General features: G+C 44.4%; 1 protein-coding gene across 2 annotated transcripts in view; it reads right to left on the reverse strand.

Annotated features, from left to right (window-relative positions):
* LOC125310676 (gamma-secretase activating protein) overlaps nt 1–17,500 on the reverse strand; it is a 73,924-nt gene that overhangs the window by 18,669 nt on the left and 37,755 nt on the right. For both annotated transcript variants that reach the window (XM_048268314.1, XM_048268313.1), the window contains 6 exons: nt 17,288–17,368; nt 14,714–14,839; nt 14,193–14,248; nt 13,308–13,339; nt 8,686–8,747; nt 1,751–1,846 (listed from right to left, as the gene is read on the reverse strand). In XM_048268314.1, coding sequence (XP_048124271.1) covers nt 1,751–1,846; nt 8,686–8,747; nt 13,308–13,339; nt 14,193–14,248; nt 14,714–14,839; nt 17,288–17,368 — 453 coding nt within the window. The remainder of the gene's footprint in view (nt 1–1,750; nt 1,847–8,685; nt 8,748–13,307; nt 13,340–14,192; nt 14,249–14,713; nt 14,840–17,287; nt 17,369–17,500) is intronic.

Raw genomic sequence — 17,500 nt, forward strand, 5'->3', positions numbered from 1 at the left:
TGCAAGACTAATTTTTGTTGATTTCTCGTCGGCGTTTAATTGTATACAACCTCATATTTTAGCAGATAGGCTTGCAAAGTTTCACAACATTAATTTAGGGCTAATAGCATGGCTGGTTGACTTTTTAACTTTCAGATCTCAAAGGGTGAAAGTTAATAATGTTTTTTCTGATGCCCTAGTATCTTCCACTGGATCACCCCAGGGTTGTGTCCTCTCTCCACGTCTGTTTGTTTTATATACTAATGAATGTCAATCTCACCATGAAGGCAGACGTGTGCTGAAATCTGTGGATGACTCTGTCATTGTTTCTCTACTTAAGGACAATGACATTAACCATGGGCCAGTGGTGAGTGATGTCAGCACATGGTGCAATGAACATACATGTGTCAGCCTTTTTAAACATACATGTGACAAAGTCAAAGGAAATGATAATTGATTTGAGGAAACATCACCCCCCCCCTCCCCCTGCAGTCATAACTGGGCATCCTCCAACCCCCCTCTTCCCCCTGCAGTCATAAATGGGCATCCTCCAACCCCCCTCTTCCCCCTGCAGTCATAAATGGGCAGTCTGTCAAAAGGGTTGAGGAGTAGAAATACTTAGGGATAAAAATGGACAGTAAATAACATTTCGAGTCACAATGCGACACGGTATGTTCCAAAGGCCATCAGCGTATGCACTTTTTTAGAAAACTGAGGAACTTTAACATTGATCCTACTTTTATGAAAATGTTCCACACCTGTTTCATTGAGTCTGTTTTAACCTTTTCTTTTATTAGCTGGTTTGGGTAATTGTCTATGAAGAACAAAACAGACTGGAGAGCATTGTTAAAGTATGTAGTAAGATTGCTGGCACTAATTTTAATGACCTCCACCATACTTTTGACAATAGAATGACCAGGAAAGCTTATTCGGTTGTTGCGGACCCCAGCCACGCCCTGTTTGGGGAGTTTAGACTCCTCCCCTCAGGACGGAGGTATACAATGCCAAGGTGTAGGACAAAAAGGTTTAAGAATTAATTTGTCCCCACTGTTATTTTCCTGATTAACAAATAGTTTTAAACTACTATTTATACTTATATTTAAGATTGCCTTGTTTATTTATTTGTCTCTGTATGTGTCTTAAATGTATAAGTATAAGTATATATACTCTTTTCATCCCGTGAGGGAAATTTGGTCTCTGCATTTATCCCAATCCATGAATTAGTGAAACACACTCAGCACACAGTGAACACACAGTGAGGTGAAGCACACACTAATCCCAGCGCAGTTAGCTGCCTGCAACAACAGCGGGGAGCAGTGAGGGGTTAGGTGCCTTGCTCAAGGGCACTTCAGCTGTGTCTACTGGTCGAGGTTCGAACCAGCAACCCTCCGGTTACAAGTCCGAAGTGCTAACCAGTAGGCCACGGCTGCCCCCTGTCCCATGTTATTTGTCTCTGTATGTGTCCTAAATGTGTTGATGTGTATGTCTTGTAGGATGTTGTATGGCATATTTGTTGGTACTGCTGGCTGTTAAAACCAATTGCCCCTAAGGGACATTAAAGTTTCCTTACCTTATCTTCCTCACCTTATCAAGCGCACACACACGCACACACACACACACACACACACACACACCACACACACACACACACACACACTCACACACTCACACACACTCACACACTCACACACTCACTCACACACTCCACACTCACACTCACACTCACACTACACACTCACACTCACACACTCACACTCACACTCACACACACCAGTTTGGTGACGTAGTTCACCACCAGGGCATCTATCCTCTTCTTCCCCAACTGCGGCAGGTGACGATTCAGGTGCTCACGCAGCTTATCCACCATCTGCACACACACACACACACACACACACACACACATGCACACACACACACACACACACACACACACATGCATGCACACACGCAAAGATGAAGTGCAAACAATTAAAGATCAAATGTTTATTAAGTCATAAAAAAGAGCTGTATGTGTGTACGTATATGTGTGTGTCAGACAATGTTTGATAATGTGTGTGCAGGGCCAGTCCCCCCTATACGCACACAGCGCAAGTTGCGTAGGGCCCCTCCCCGTCTCCCTATACGCAAGTTCATGAAGGCCCCGCCCCCATCTCCCCTTGAGTCAAGCTAGTGACAGACAAGTTAGTACAGTAGGCCCTATACAGACAAGTTAGTACAGTAGGCCCTATACAGTTATAGCGACAGAAACAGTTATAGCGTAGCGACAGAAACCGGACGACAACAAGTAGACAGTTATATTTTACAGACACCGGACAGACAAGTAGACAGTTATAGCGACAGAAACCGGACAGACAAGTAGACAGTTATAGCGACAGACACCGGACAGACAAGTAGACAGTTATAGCGACAGAAACCGGACAGACAAGTAGACAGTTACACCGGACAGACAAGTAGACAGTTATAGCGACAGACACCGGACAGACAAGTACGACAGACACCGGACAGACAAGTAGACAGTTATAGCGACAGAAACCGGACAGACAAGTAGACAGTTATAGCGACAGACACCGGACAGACAAGTAGACAGTTATAGCCAGGGGCGTTGCTAGCTATTTAAAACATTCGGGGCTAGAGCCCAGAAGTTAGAATTCTTTTTTGTCCGGGGGTTCGGGGGTTTCTCCCCCGAGAGATTTTGAAAATCGTGCTGATGAACATGCAATTATAACCTACTTTGGCCTTCCTTTTCATTCTCAATCATAATGACTCATGTCACGGCATTCTGAATATTTTGATGTTTAAAGACCGTGTAAGGAGAACGTCTCTTCTGCCAAAGTGCACCACATACAACACCCAAAATATGACATTAAAATAGCCTGTAGAATAAACATAGTCATGCACCTCTGTCAAGTGCACAGGTGTGGCGTTGTCTCGGGATAAACATTTTGGACGCCATCCCCTTCAATTAATGGGCTATGGGTGCCTTGAAAGCAATGCATTTGGGTTGTATATCACAAACTTTTGCCCAAAGAAAAAGTTCCATTCTGTCAAAATCAAGCCCAACATGCATTGCTTGGAAGCCCCCTCAAATGAGGTCAGGTTTACCATATTTACTGCGCATGTGATTCAATAGTAAATCACGATATATTGAAACTGAGCTGATCAAAATGTCCTCCTGGGTTGAGGGAGATGATGACACACTGAAGAGTTTCCACTTCTTGTCCCTGCTCTGCCCTTTTTTCTCTAAAGAAACTTCTAATATACATTTGTCCCTTATAACTTATTTAGCTAAGGCTAGTTAGTAGAAGCATCAAACAGCAATGCGTAATTAAATAGAGGAGAATTGAAATTGCAAATATTTTGCAACAAATAATTCTAAACCTGCCCAGATCACGCCAGATTGTCTTGCGCTGCTGTTAATGCACACAATGGACACAAAACACAAAAGTCTCTTTCACGGGCTATTTATTTCATTCGCGATTAGAGTTTTTGTTGTTGTTGTTGACGGCCCATAGATCCGGGGCTATCCCCACAGGATCCGGGGCTATAGCCCCGAATGCCCAGGTCTAACGACGCCACTGGTTATAGTGACAGACACCGGACAGACAAGTAGACAGTTATAGCGACAGACACCGGACAGACAAGTAGACAGTTATAGCGACAGACACCTGACAGACAAGTACGACAGACACCGGACAGACAAGTAGACAGTTATAGCGACAGACACCGGACAGACAAGTAGACAGTTATAGCGACAGACACCGGACAGACAAGTAGACAGTTATAGCGACAGAAACCGGACAGACAAGTAGACAGTTATAGCGACAGACACCGGACAGACAAGTACGACAGACACCGGACAGACAAGTAGACAGTTATAGCGACAGACACCGGACAGACAAGTAGACAGTTATAGCGACACACCGAAATCCCTTTCAGGGGAAGAAACGGAAGAAATGTCACGAGAATGACAGCGGGAACAGCAGTCGTGTAAACTTGCGTTCGTTCCATGGTTTGATGTCAACATGCATCTCTCCAGCGTGTGTTGCTGGCCTAGCCTAGGCCTACCTAACAGGGAAGTGAATCCCCTGATCTGTCTGTGGCTTGCTTGCCAGCCTTTCCCAGTCACAGTGCTTGGCAAAGTTGTGAAATATAATCGCATATTCCGTTTTTTTTTAATGCGGGCGACTGGCTACATTTTTGAAAAAAATAACCTCATCTTTAAATGCGTTCATAATAACGTGCAGCTCGGGATGAAACTAGCAGTTTTTCAGCAGAAACATGCGAGGACCCGTCGAAACTAATCGGTGATTTCACTCTTCCCATACTTTTTTTAAAATAACTAAATTGTTTTACAATATTTCAGTCAAGCTTTAGTTAAAGATGGCCTATAACTGAATGTATGCAAAATGGAAAGTAGCCTAATGTATTAACTTTGATGCTGCATGGACAATAGATGCACATTGTAAATTAGGCCTCTATGAAGTATTAAAATGATTGTTTAAAATAGTCTACGTTTGAAAAAATATTGAAGAGAATCAGGGGAGCCAGTTCAGTAGCCTACTACAGACACACAGGTGAAGAACCGTCAGCCAGTAGGCTATAGCACAACCAGACCCTACAAAAAAAAAAAAAAATAACTGCATTACTTCAAGTGTCAAACTGCAGATTTCTGAGTATCAAAACCGCAGTTTTGGAGAAAATATTTGCAGTTCTTATGCAGGGAATGCAGTATTTTAGACACAAAAAACTGCATTGTACTGCATAGTACTGTACTTTAATACAGAAATGCAGTATTTTTGGACATGAAAATACTATACTGCACTGTAGCCTATTGTGGTATAACTGAACGGTACTTTGAAAAAACAGCAGTTATTTTTTTTGCAAGGATATGTGTTAAAGACATCAAAGCAAACAGCCCAGACCCTAAAACTGGGCATTTATAGCTGTGAAGGTGATTCACACACAATTCTTTTTACATTACATTACATTACATTTGGCTGACGCTTTTTTAACCAAAGCGACTTTTTCTTTCTCCTAGTCCTTTATGGGGGCAGGGCCGGATTATCCATAAGGGCCAGTGGGCCTGTGCCCAGGGGCAACAACTATGGGGGGCACCACATGACACATACTTTAAAAATATTTTTCATAAATTGTTTTATTATTCACTTGAAACTGTTGAAAGACCAACACTGATGTCACAATAATAATAACTGATAAATAAATCAAGATTAGGCCCCTCCCCCTCCCCAATCGGTCATAGTTGAGCTGGTCCACAAGTACGTGCAAATGTATCGTCTTTTTTAACAGCTACAGAAAATTCATCCAAAATGAACATCAATTGAGTGGTTGTGCTAAAAGAAAGTTAAAGAAAAACAAGGATTCTAGACGTTTAGCCACAATTCAAAATGTTGCAGGGATAGAACGTTTTTTTGTGAGAACATCAGAAGGAATTGCGGTCACTAGCAGCGCTGCTGATGAAGCTGAAGCTGAAGCTGACCGTGGAGACGGTTACGCTAGCGGGGAACATGCTGTAGCCCTTACTGCTAATGTTGACCACCAGGAGAATGAAGATATTCTTCTTGGGGGAGGTAGGATCGAGGCAGACTCGAGGGAGGAAGAGGACATTGGAGATATGGTCGAAGGCACTTCCAGCCAGGTACATGAGAGTGCACTCCAAGGAAATGTTGACGAGGAAGACTCGGGGGAAGACGAGGACTTTAGGGATGTCGCCAATGATGAAGACCCCTCCGGGCCAGAAGTCTAAGCCAGTGGATCATTTTACCATCTCAACTGATCCTGCACTATTGGGAGATCTAACTGAGCTAAGGAGAGAACTGGCTATTGCTAAAGGTTTCATCACCTACCACAATCGGGCAGCTAAATACCCAGCATCTGCACAGGACGACACTGGTATGAAAAAGCAATTTCTTACAAATGATCTTTTGCAATGCCACCTCCCAAACAAACAGGTGGTGTCTAAAGATTGGTTAATTTACTCGCCTTCAACAGGCATGGTTTATTGCTTTGCATGCAAATTGCTGTTGCAGAAAAATGCTTTTACATATGGATATTCTGACTGGAAACATCCTGAGCGAATTTCGGCTCATGAAAAGAGTGCAGGCCATCGTGAAAGTATGTTAGCCCTTTTAAGGAGATCAGGGAATGTGGGCACAGTGGATGCCTTACTCGGGCAACAGAGAGATGATGGGACGAAGTATTGGAGAGAGGTTTTGCGGCGTGTTGTGGCTGTAATCAAATTCTTGAGTGTGAGAGGTTTAGCATTTAGAGGTGATGACGAACTTCTGGGCTCATCGAGCAATGGTAATTATCTTGGACTGTTGGAACTCATTGCAGAGTTTGATCCATTCTTAAAAGAGCACCTGGAGAAGTATGGTCAAAAGGGAAGAGGCACCACATCTTACCTGTCCTCTACTGTGTGTGATGAGCTCATTTGTTTAATCGGTGAGAAAGTGGAGGAGAGGAGGATTGCATCCGAACTACAGCATGCCAAATATTTTTCCATAATCACGGATTCAACACCTGATATGTCGCATACTGACCAGCTTACATTTATATTTAGATGTGTCAGTGATGAAGGCGAAATCGGCAATTTGTTGGTTTCGCGCCAATTTATAGCCATACAGAAGCAAGCCTCGCCGATTGTGTCGTGAAAATGGTAAATGCTCTTGAGTTAGACCTGTCAAATTGCAGAGGCCAAAGTTATCACAACGCCAATAACATGTCTGGTAAATACAATGGCCTTCAGAAGTCAACGCACCGCTGGGATAAAATGGTCCACAACACAGATGTGATCAGGACTCTAAAACCCTTATCCAATACTAGGTGGACATGCAGAGCGGACTCGACCAAGGCATTGAGGGAAAACTACAAGGCTTTGGGCAGATTTTCCATCGATCTGGAGGAAAATGGGGCCATATCACTCTGCGCTCAACTTGACAAATTGGAGACCGCGATTATGACAAATGTTTGGGATAGCATACTAACCAGGTTCAAGGCCACTACTGAGACTTTGCAAAAGCATGACATAACTTTAGACACTGCTGAATGTCTTTTGGAGTCACTGCGTTCTTATGTGGCATCGCAGTGGGATCAGTTTGAGAAGTACGAGTTGCTCGCCTATATGAGGCCAAAAGCGTGAAAAAACGAAAATATTTTCCAGATGAATCAGGAGAAATCGATGCTCTACTAGGCCTGCATGCCAGCCGACGATTCAAGGTGGAAACCTACAATGTCATCATAGTTGTCATCAAGTTGCTGTCTTGTCTTGACAAACGCATCAGCGCATACACAGAATTGAACGAACTGTTTGGTGTTTTGTTTAACACGGACACAGACAGTGATAGTGCGCTGCTGCACTCTCCTCCATATATTCGGATGATCTGGACAAAGACTTTGGAGAAGAGCTCATGCAATTTAAGACTTTCGTCCAGGAAGAAAAAACTTGTTCTCCTAGGATTATGCTACAGCTTCTACACAGACATGGCCTCCAAACCACGTTTCCAAACGTCTTTGTTGCGCTCAGAATATTCCTAACCCTGCCTGCAACAAATGCTGAAGGTGAGAGGTCGTTCTCCCGACTGAAACGAGTGAAGAATGAGCTCAGGACGACAATGACACAAAAGCGTCTGACTGCACTCTCTCATTGAATCGGAGTTGGTCAAAGAAATGGACTTTGTGGATGTAGTCCACACCAATTTGCTGGTTTTGTTTGTCTGGTTGCTGTTTAGGCTCTGCTGCTGTTTTGATGTTCAGGGTCAGCTGTGCTGTTTAGGCTCTGCTGCTGTTTTGATGTTCAGAGTGTGTGTGTGTGTGTGTGTGTGTGTGTGTTGCTGTGCTGATGAAGTTCCCCTATTCTGCATAATGGAAACGTCTTGTTTTTTTTTTTTTGGCTGCTGGGCTGATGTGTAGGTCTACGCTGATGTGTACTGATTTTGAGGTTTTGTCTTAATACGGGCCTGTATGGAGAGAAAACTTTGGTAAAAAAAAAAAAAAGTTGGTAAAAATTTGGTAACTTCCATAAACATCCAAAATGGGGATGATTGTATTGGGAGCACTGAGGTGTCAGATGATGCTGTAAAAAAATGGTTACATTTTGGCCCTCAAAGTTTAGGTAGGAGGGCCCCTTAGCAGGATTTTGCTTAGGGCCCCATGGAGGTCTGAACCAGCCCTGTGTGTGTGTGTGCGCGCGCGTGCGTGTGTGTGTTTACACTGGACACTTAATGAATAACGAGTTTGAAACTGTAAAGCATCTATTTATATAACCTCAACCATAATCAAGTAATACACTGAAGTTATTCCTAACTAACATACTTTTATAACATTTTAAATAACAGGTTTAACTAATACTATTAACATACTGAAGCTATTCTACCAGAATTCCCCCTATGTGCGCTCTGTATCTTTACGTCTCTCTGTGTCGCTCTGAGTCTCACTGTGGATGGGCGGAGCCTGTTTGAAAAAAGCGCTTGGCCTCGCAGCTGCGGAGATGAAGACGTCATCAGAGGCGGGCTCTACTCAAAACAGCCAATAAGAGAGCAAACGAGTGGAAGATATGCGGGCTCTACTCAAAACAGCCAATAAGAGAGCAAACGAGTGGAAGATATGCGGGCTCTACTCAAAACAGCCAATAAGAGAGCAAACGAGTGGACGATATGCGGGCTCTACTCAAAACACTCCTCTCCTCACCAGGCCAATGAGAGCTTTCTGCTGGGGGTCTTCCTCTTGGAAAAGAGGCACAATTCTCCTGTCTGCAGAGAGGGAGAGGGGGAGAGAGAGAGAGAGAGAGAGAGAAACAGAGAGAGAGAGAAAGGAAGGAGGGAGGGAACATTTACATTTATTCAACTTACATGGATATATGTAATAACGTTTAGGCTCTTAACATTTGAGCATTTATTTAAAATGTAATCTTTTACACTGCAGGACTACAGTTAGAATACAGAGAAGAGGAGAATATAGGAGTTACACACACACACACACACAGTGCAGAGGAGAATATAGCATATAGGAGTTACACACACAAGCGTACACACACACACACAAGCATATATATACACACACACACAGTGCAGAGGAGAATATAGCATGTAGGAGTTACACACACAAGCGTACACACACACACACACACTAGAGTGTGGCTACCGGGGTCGGGTTCGGACAAATATTTAGAAATTATAGTCGGGTTCGGTTCGGGTTCGGACACATGGGGGCGATATGCATTGGAAGCTTTACATTTAAAAGTCCTTATTATGTTGGGTATCCAACAGGTCTGCTTCACATGATGCAAACGTTTGTTTGTTGAGAATAAAGTAAAATGTAAAAAAGACCTAATAGCGTGCAAGATTTGTTTATCATGACAACGCATTTCAGGCATGCCGCCTGAAATGCACACGTGTTGTCACGACTACATAAACAAATGTTTATGCACATTTCGCACATAAGCACAGTCTTGGGTGACGTTAAAAAAAAGTTGTTAGCCTATCAGGAGATTAAGATTATTTGCGTTGCATACTGTGGTAAAGACATAGGCTACCGGTAGGCTATAAGGTCGTCTCGTTTAACTGGATGAGGATTTCCTCGAGTTGCCCCAATTAACGTTGATGCTGAATATGGATCAGTGACAGAGGCACTGTAGTTTCAAAGACTGTTGCAGTTCATTTCAAGACTTTTCATCAATGATAAGACAAGAATTCTATTTCAATAGGCTATGCTTGCTTGGGCCTCTTGTGTTAATGTGCGCTGTGTGTGACCTGCGTGCGTGCACGCTCATCTGATTCTGTAGACAATTTGTTGTGTGTTCCGTTTAATGGGCTAAAAAGACAGGCTATCCACAAACGTGAAGGTTTAATCACTAGCATGGGAATAACTGAGGCATCATCTGCGTCGGGTTCGGGTCGGGTTCGGACAGAAATTTGTGGCCCGATCCGCACTCTAACACACACACACACACACACAGTGCAGAGGAGAATATAACATATAGGAGTTACACACACAAGCGTACACACACACAAGCGTACACACACACACACACACACACAAGCGTACACAGTCTACACACACACACAAACACACACACACACACACACACAAAGCGTACATACAGACACATACACACACACAAGTGTACACACACAAACACATACACACACAAGCGTACACACACACACAAGCGTACACACACACACACACACACACACACATACACACACACACACACACACACACACACACACACACACGCACACACAAGCATACACACACAAGCGTACACACACACACGCACACTGCAGAGGAGAATAGTTCTCACTGCATTTGTATTATATAGAAGAGAATATCTGTCAACAGTAGTACTAGAGGATAGGATGCTACATATGAAGTACTAGAGCAGTGGTTCTCAAATGGGAAGTGCAGCGTACCCCTGGAAGTGCGTGAGATTTTTATTATAGAACCGATTGACACAAAGTCGTCAAAAAAACACCCCTTCGTCTCTGTTACATTGCTCGCAACTGTTCATCATAGCGAGATGAAAACTTCATTGCGTGGCCGCAGAAGTGGGGCTTTCAATGAGACAGCGCACTTGTCTGTCAATGCGTTAAAGTATGAAAATAAAAAACATGAAATTAAATTGCACCGTAATTTACAGTCTTTACTTCTCTGCTTTCACCTGCGCACCCATTACTCTAGTTTGAATTACTCGCGAACCTGTGAACACATAGATATGGCAAGCATATCAGATGAAAGAGGAGACACAGGGCTATCCATTGATAGCAAGTATGTTGATCCTTCTGGCTTATGAAATCAGACGAAGTGGCTACAAAATAATAAAGTCATGTACACAAACCAATGCTGCACACCCATTACTCTCGTTTGAATTACTCACGGACCTGTGATCGGATAGATACGCATGTCAGATGAAAGAGGAGACCCAGAGCTATCATTTGATACCAAGTACATCCTTCTGGGTTATAAAACAGACGAAGTGACAGCAAAATAATAACGTCATATTTCACGACTTACCTCACGTTTTTGTCTGTTTTTGTAGCAAAGCATGTTTATAATCCAACGCTACTCTGTGTTTCTGTATGGCAAAGAATCCGGTTTTGAGATCCTACCAAATTCCTGCATGGAATCCAATTCAAGGCTCATATTGCATCCCAATTTGTTCGGCAAAGAAACACCTTTTTTGCCTTTACTTTGTTGGCAATGCAGTAAAAAGTTGTAGAGAATCATGAGTGCAGACACCATAGGCACACACAGGCTACTAACTCTAACCACCTCGAGTCATGTCGGGTCAGATCAGTTCGTGTGCAGATATGGCGCCAGAAAGGTCATTTAAATCACTAAATAAAAAAAAATGGCATTTATTTCTATAAGGCACACACCACATATGTCTGTAAATTGCTCAGCCCCAGAGAATTCCTCCACCATGGCAATGATATTGCCAGATTCAGGACAGTCTGCCCTACACTCACATGAAATGCATGTAGAGCTATGTTGCTGTGGTAAGATACTGTACATATCAAAATATAAGAATTTTTATAATATGCTTTTTTGTTTAAAAATCTAAATAAAATCAATGCTAGTACTAATACATGAAATGATGGCAGATCTGGATAGCCTAGATTCTGCTGGGGGGGAAAAAACATATATAATGTGTGTGGCACTTACAATGACCAGAATAAATCCTTATGAATAAAGGTAGTGAAAATGCCCTAAAAACACCCTAGGGTTAAAATATACATAGATTTAAAAAGTAGATAAAAATACTTAAAAAGAATTATTTAATAAATATGTCAGGAAAATATAAGTTCATAAAATGAATTTTATATTTCAGTAGGCTATTACTAGGCTAAACCCAGAGTCCCCCCCCATACCAGGATGGTTCGACCCAACCTGTCACATGCCACCTGCCATCACCTGTCAATCACTGTCAAAACTCAAAGCGATGGATTGATTGGTTGGAAGCTTTTGGATGAGCTCGTGTTCCAAAGTTTAATAAATTAGATTAACGGATGGCACAGCCTTGTTTTAAATCTTTTCTCAATCCAAAATGCTTTGCGCTGAATAGGGGGTATTGGCTGAAAAAATATTTCACAGGGTACAGTACATCACTGAAAAAAGGTTGAGAACCACTAGAGGATAGGATGCCTACATAGGAAGTAGAACAATGGAGGAGGAGAAGTGGTAGAAGAGAAGAGAGGGAAGAGGAGAGAGGGAGGAGGAGAGAGGAGAGGGAAGAGAAGAGGAGGAGGAAGGAGAGGGAAGAGAAGAGAGGGAAGAGAGGGAGGAGGAGAGAGGAGAGGGAAGAGAAGAGAGGGAGGAGGAGAGGAGAAGGGAAGAGAGGGAGGAGGAGAGAGGGAAGAGAAGAGAGGGAGGAGGAGAGAGAGGAAGAGAGAGAGGAAGAGAGGAGGAGGAGAGGAGAGGAAGAGAAGAGAGGGAGGAGGAGAGAGGAGAGGGAAGAGGAGAGAGGGAAGAGAAGAGAGGGAGGAGAGGAGAGGGAAGAGGAGGAGGAGGAGGAGGAGAGAGGGAGAGAGGAAGAGGAAGAGAGGAGGAGGAGAGAGGGAAGAGAAGAGAGGGAGGAGGAGAGAGGGAGGGAGAGGAGAGGGAAGAGAAGAGAGGGAGGAGGAGAGAGGAGGAGAGAGGGAAGAGGAGAGGGAAGAGGGAGGAGGAGAGGAGAGGGAGAAGAGAGGAGGAGGGAGAGAGGAGAGGGAAGAGGAGAGAGGGAAGAGAAGAGAGGGAGGAGGAGAGAGGAGGGAAGAGGAGAGAGGAAGAGAAGAGAGGAGGAGGAGAGAGGAGGGAAGAGAAGAGAGGGAAGAGAGGGAGGAGGAGAGAGGAGAGGGAAGAGAAGAGAGGGAGGAGGAGGAGGAGGAAGAGAGGAAGAGAAGAAGAGAGGGAGAGAGGAGGAGGAAGAGGAGGAGGAGAGAGGGAAGAGAAGAGGAGGAGGAGAGAGGAGGAGGAAGAGGAGAGGGAAGAAGAGAGGAGGAGGAAGGCAGGAAAGAGAGGGAGGAGGGAGGAGGAGGGAGGAGGAGGGAAGAGGAGGAGGGAAGGGGGGGAAAGGAAGAGAAGAGAGGAGAACATGGAGGGAGGAAGGAGGTGGAGGAAGAGAAGAGGAGGAGGAAGAGGGAGGAGGAGGAGGAGGAAGAGGGAGGGGTGGAAAGGGGTGTATGGGAGAGGGAGAGAGAACATGGAGGGAGGAAGGAGGTGGAGGAAGAGAAGAGGAGGAGGAAGAGAGGAGGAGGAGAAGTGGGGGAATGAAAAGGAGGAGGAAGAAGATTCTCACAAGATGTGTCCAACATACTGAGGGATCTTACCAAGTCGCCAGGTATCCATCATGGACAAAACCCTGCAGGTGACACACACACACACACACACACACACACACACACAGAAACAATCAGAGGGTGATGGACACAGACACACAAACAGTTACAATACTCATAAACAGACGCACACACACACACACACACACACACACACACACACACACACACACATACTGTACATACTCTCGCACATGCACACACATGTTCACACTCACTCCATACCTGGGGGCAGTTTATACGGATCTTTGTTTGCATATTTATCGTTTCACACACGTGTTTTCAACACTGCATTTAGGTCTTGCTTTTACCTTACCTTGCCGGTTATGTATCCACCAGCTGCCTGCCTGCAGCCTACTTCAAAAAACTCCAAAGCTGCTTGCTGTCAGATTTGGTTCGAAGAAGATTAAGTTCAGTGTATCAACAACACTCACATATATGTAGTTTATGTGATGTGTTGTTAATCAATAAATTCTAACAATTTCACAACAGCTGGTTCTGGGTAGGCCATTCAACTAGCCGGCTTGCTTGCAATGAGGACTCAGCAGTTGGCACCCTTCTTATTTGGGTTTTGGGTTGCCGGGTTTTAGCCCTATGACAAAGCGGTTGAAGTGAAACTAAGTGATGATGGAGTGTATGTGTAGGGTGTATTTCATACACAATCTGGCAACCTGAATGGATGATTTTTTAAAATTAAGTTTGATATGCAAATTCACAGGAGTTTTCGGGAGAAATAACAAAGCGGGGAGGGTGCTGGGAGATGACCTTGAAATACGGGAGAAACCCGGGAAAAACGGGAGTGTTGACAGGTATGTCACTCTCTCACTCTTACACGCGCACACACACACACACACACACACACACTTTTCCACCTACTTCTTTGTGTTCTCTTCGAGGTGCTGCTGGTGGAAGACCCTTCTCTTCTCTGAGCTCTGATAGATAAACACACACACACACACCTGCGTGCATGCACACACACCTGCATTAAACACACACGATTATACGTGTGTATGTCTATGTGGTGGTAATGTTGAATGTATGAGTGTATGTGGGGAAAGGCCTCTGCGTTTGTGTGTATACATGTACGTGTGTTTGTGTGTATACATGTGCGTGTGTGTGTGTCTGTCTGTGTGTGTGTGTGTGTGTATGTGAATGTGTGTGTGTATATGTGTGTGGGTGTTTATTTGTGTGTGTGTGTGTGTGTGTGTTTACTTGTGTGTGTGTGGGTTCAAGTGTGTGTGTGTGTGTGTGCATGCATGTGTGTGTGTGCGTGCGTGTGTGTGTGTGCGTGCGTGTGTGTGTGGTGCACGTGCATGTGTGTGTATGTGTGTGTGCATGTGTGTGTGAGTGTGTGTGTGTGCATGTGTGTGTGTGTGTGTGTGTGTGTGTGTTCTCACCAGTCCTGTCTGCATGGTGTTCTGCATGTGTGAGGTTCTGAATCGAGGGCTCTGCACCGTCTCAAAGTATTTCACACGCTCACACACACTCTGCAGCTCCGCCCAGAAGCCCTGCGCATTACGGCCCTGGAACACACACACACACACATGCCTGTGCCTTGCAGCACACACACTGCACGCCTTGCGCACCCTTGCATGCGCACACACATACACCTGCAGCACCTGGCCCAGCACACACACACACACACACACACACACACACACACACACACACACACACACACACACACACACACACACACACAGACACACACACACACACACACACAGAGAGAGAGAGAGCACATAAACACAAGACATAGGTCCACACACACCATGCTCATACAAACATGTATAAAAAACGTAAAATCACTTCAGTCAGTTTCTGCTGCCCTCTGCTGCCCTCTGCTGCCCACTCATAAGTAGTGTGTGGCTGATCAGTGTGTTTAGGGTTTAGAGGTGTGTCAGATGTAGTGTGTGTGTCAAATGTAGTGTGTGTAGTGTGTGTCAGATGTAGTGTGTGTGTCAGAAGAAGAGTGTGTGAGATGTAGTGTGTGTGTCAAATGTAGTGTGTGTAGTGTGTTTTAGATGTAGAGTGTGTGTCAGATCAGTGTATTTAGGGTTTAGAGGTGTGTCAGATGTAGTGTGTGTCTGATGTAGAGTGTGTTAGATGTAGTGTGTGTCAGATGTAGTGTGTGTGTCAGATGTAAAGTGTGTCAGATGTAGAGTGTGTGTCAGATGTAGAGTGTGTGTCAGATGTAGTGTGTTTGTCAAATGTAGTGTGTGTGTCAAATGTAGTGTGTGTGTCAAATGTAGTGTGTGTAGTGTGTTTTAGATGTAGAGTGTGTGGGATGGGATGAATGGTTGCTAATAATGGGCAATGTGGATATTACAATAAAGATCAGCCATTTCTACAGTCGAGAACCCTTTTGCAATTATGTACGTAAGATATAATCTGAAAGAATTGTCTTCAGCTGAACAAAGAAAAAACTGAAGTAATTATATTTGGTAAAAGGAGGAAAAGACTTAGGGTTGCCCTCTCCTTGACACAAAAGGGTTGAAGGCAAAGGATACTGTTAAAAATCGTGGTGTATTAATTGACAGTGATCTAAATTTCAACAGCCACATGGCGATAACTAAATCAGCTTTTACCACCTCAAAAATATTATACCAAACTTAGGGGCTGATGTCAAAACATGATTTAGAAAAACTCATTCATGCTTTTATCTCCAGCAGAGTTGATTACTGCAATGGACTACGGACCATGTCACCTGCGTGTGTGAGCGTGTGTCACCTGTGTGGACTACGGACCATGTGTGTGTGTGAGCGTGTGCCACCTGTGTGAACTACGGACCATGTGTGTGTGTGTGTGTGTGTGTGTGGCGTGTGTCACCTGCGTGCGTAACTTAGCTCCTTCTAAATGGCTACTAAGCGCACATGAGAAATATTTGGGATGCTGAGTTATGCTCATGCAAACTCAATTACACAACCAAACCTGACAAATGACCCACCTACGTTTTTGTTAGGATGAGTACTATGCGTTAGGAAAGGTGTCAATCACTTCTGGGAAGCCTGGCAAGAACTAGGAAGTGATATGATAGGACACATTTGAATACCAACATGAGTAGTGCTGATATCATAGGTGCAAAAGACTGTCACTCAGGACAAATCCAATAAAAACCACGGAATCTAGTAGAGAAGCTTTGCATGTACAACTTACATGGAAAAGACGCATTATGTGGTCAGGGAAATGAAATCTAGAGTATGTCAGCTTGTGTTTACATATGCTTGTGTTTACATATGCTTGTGTTTACATATGCTTGTGTTTACCATTTCCTCTACAAAAGTGAGCAAGCAAATAAACAACTCTATAGGGAGGGAGGTAGAGCAGGTGTGTAGTGCAGGTGTGTGTAGAGCAGGTGTGTGTAGAGCAGGTGTGTGTAGAGCAGGTGTGTGTAGAGGGAAGAGCAGGTGTGTAGAGCAGGTGTGTGTAGAGCAGGTGTGTGTAGTGCAGGTGTGTGTAGAGCAGGTGTGTGTAGAGCAGGTGTGTGTAGAGCAGGTGTGTAGAGCAGGTGTGTGTAGAGCAGGTGTGTGTAGAGGGAAGAGCAGGTGTGTGTAGTGCAGGTGTGTGTAGAGCAGGTGTATGTAGAGGGAAGAGCAGGTGTGTGTAGAGGGAAGAGCAGGTGTGTGTAGAGCAGGTGTGTGTAGAGGAGAGAAGAGCAGGTGTGTGTAGAGCAGGTGTGTGTAGAGCAGGTGTGTGTAGAGGGAAGAGCAGGTGTGTGTAGAGCAGGTGTGTGTAGAGGAGAGAAGAGCAGGTGTGTGTAGAGGGAAGAGCAGGTGTGTAGATCAGGTGTGTGTAGTGCAGGTGTGTGTAGAGCAGGTGTGTGTAGAGCAGGTGTGTGTAGAGCAGGTGTGTGTAGAGGGAAGAGCAGGTGTGAGCATATTAGAAGCATTAGAAAAGGAGTTCCTCTTGGAGGAGATGTTGAAGATAGAGAGGGACACCCCTGCTGTAAGTGTGTGTGTATGTGTCCTTACCTTCCTTTTGAACAGTGGCTGTGGCAGGAGATCAGGTGTGCACTTCACCCCTGGAATCATCGTCAGGGCAACAGGTAGCTCCTGATACACACACATAGAGGCACACACTGTTACACACACACACAATGACAACTGCACACACACACACGCAATGACAACTGCACACACACACACACACACACCTGCACACACAAACACGCACCCACACACAAA

The sequence above is a fragment of the Alosa alosa genome, chromosome 17 (genome assembly GCF_017589495.1).
Source record: "Alosa alosa isolate M-15738 ecotype Scorff River chromosome 17, AALO_Geno_1.1, whole genome shotgun sequence".
Taxonomy (NCBI): Eukaryota; Metazoa; Chordata; class Actinopteri; order Clupeiformes; family Clupeidae; genus Alosa; species Alosa alosa.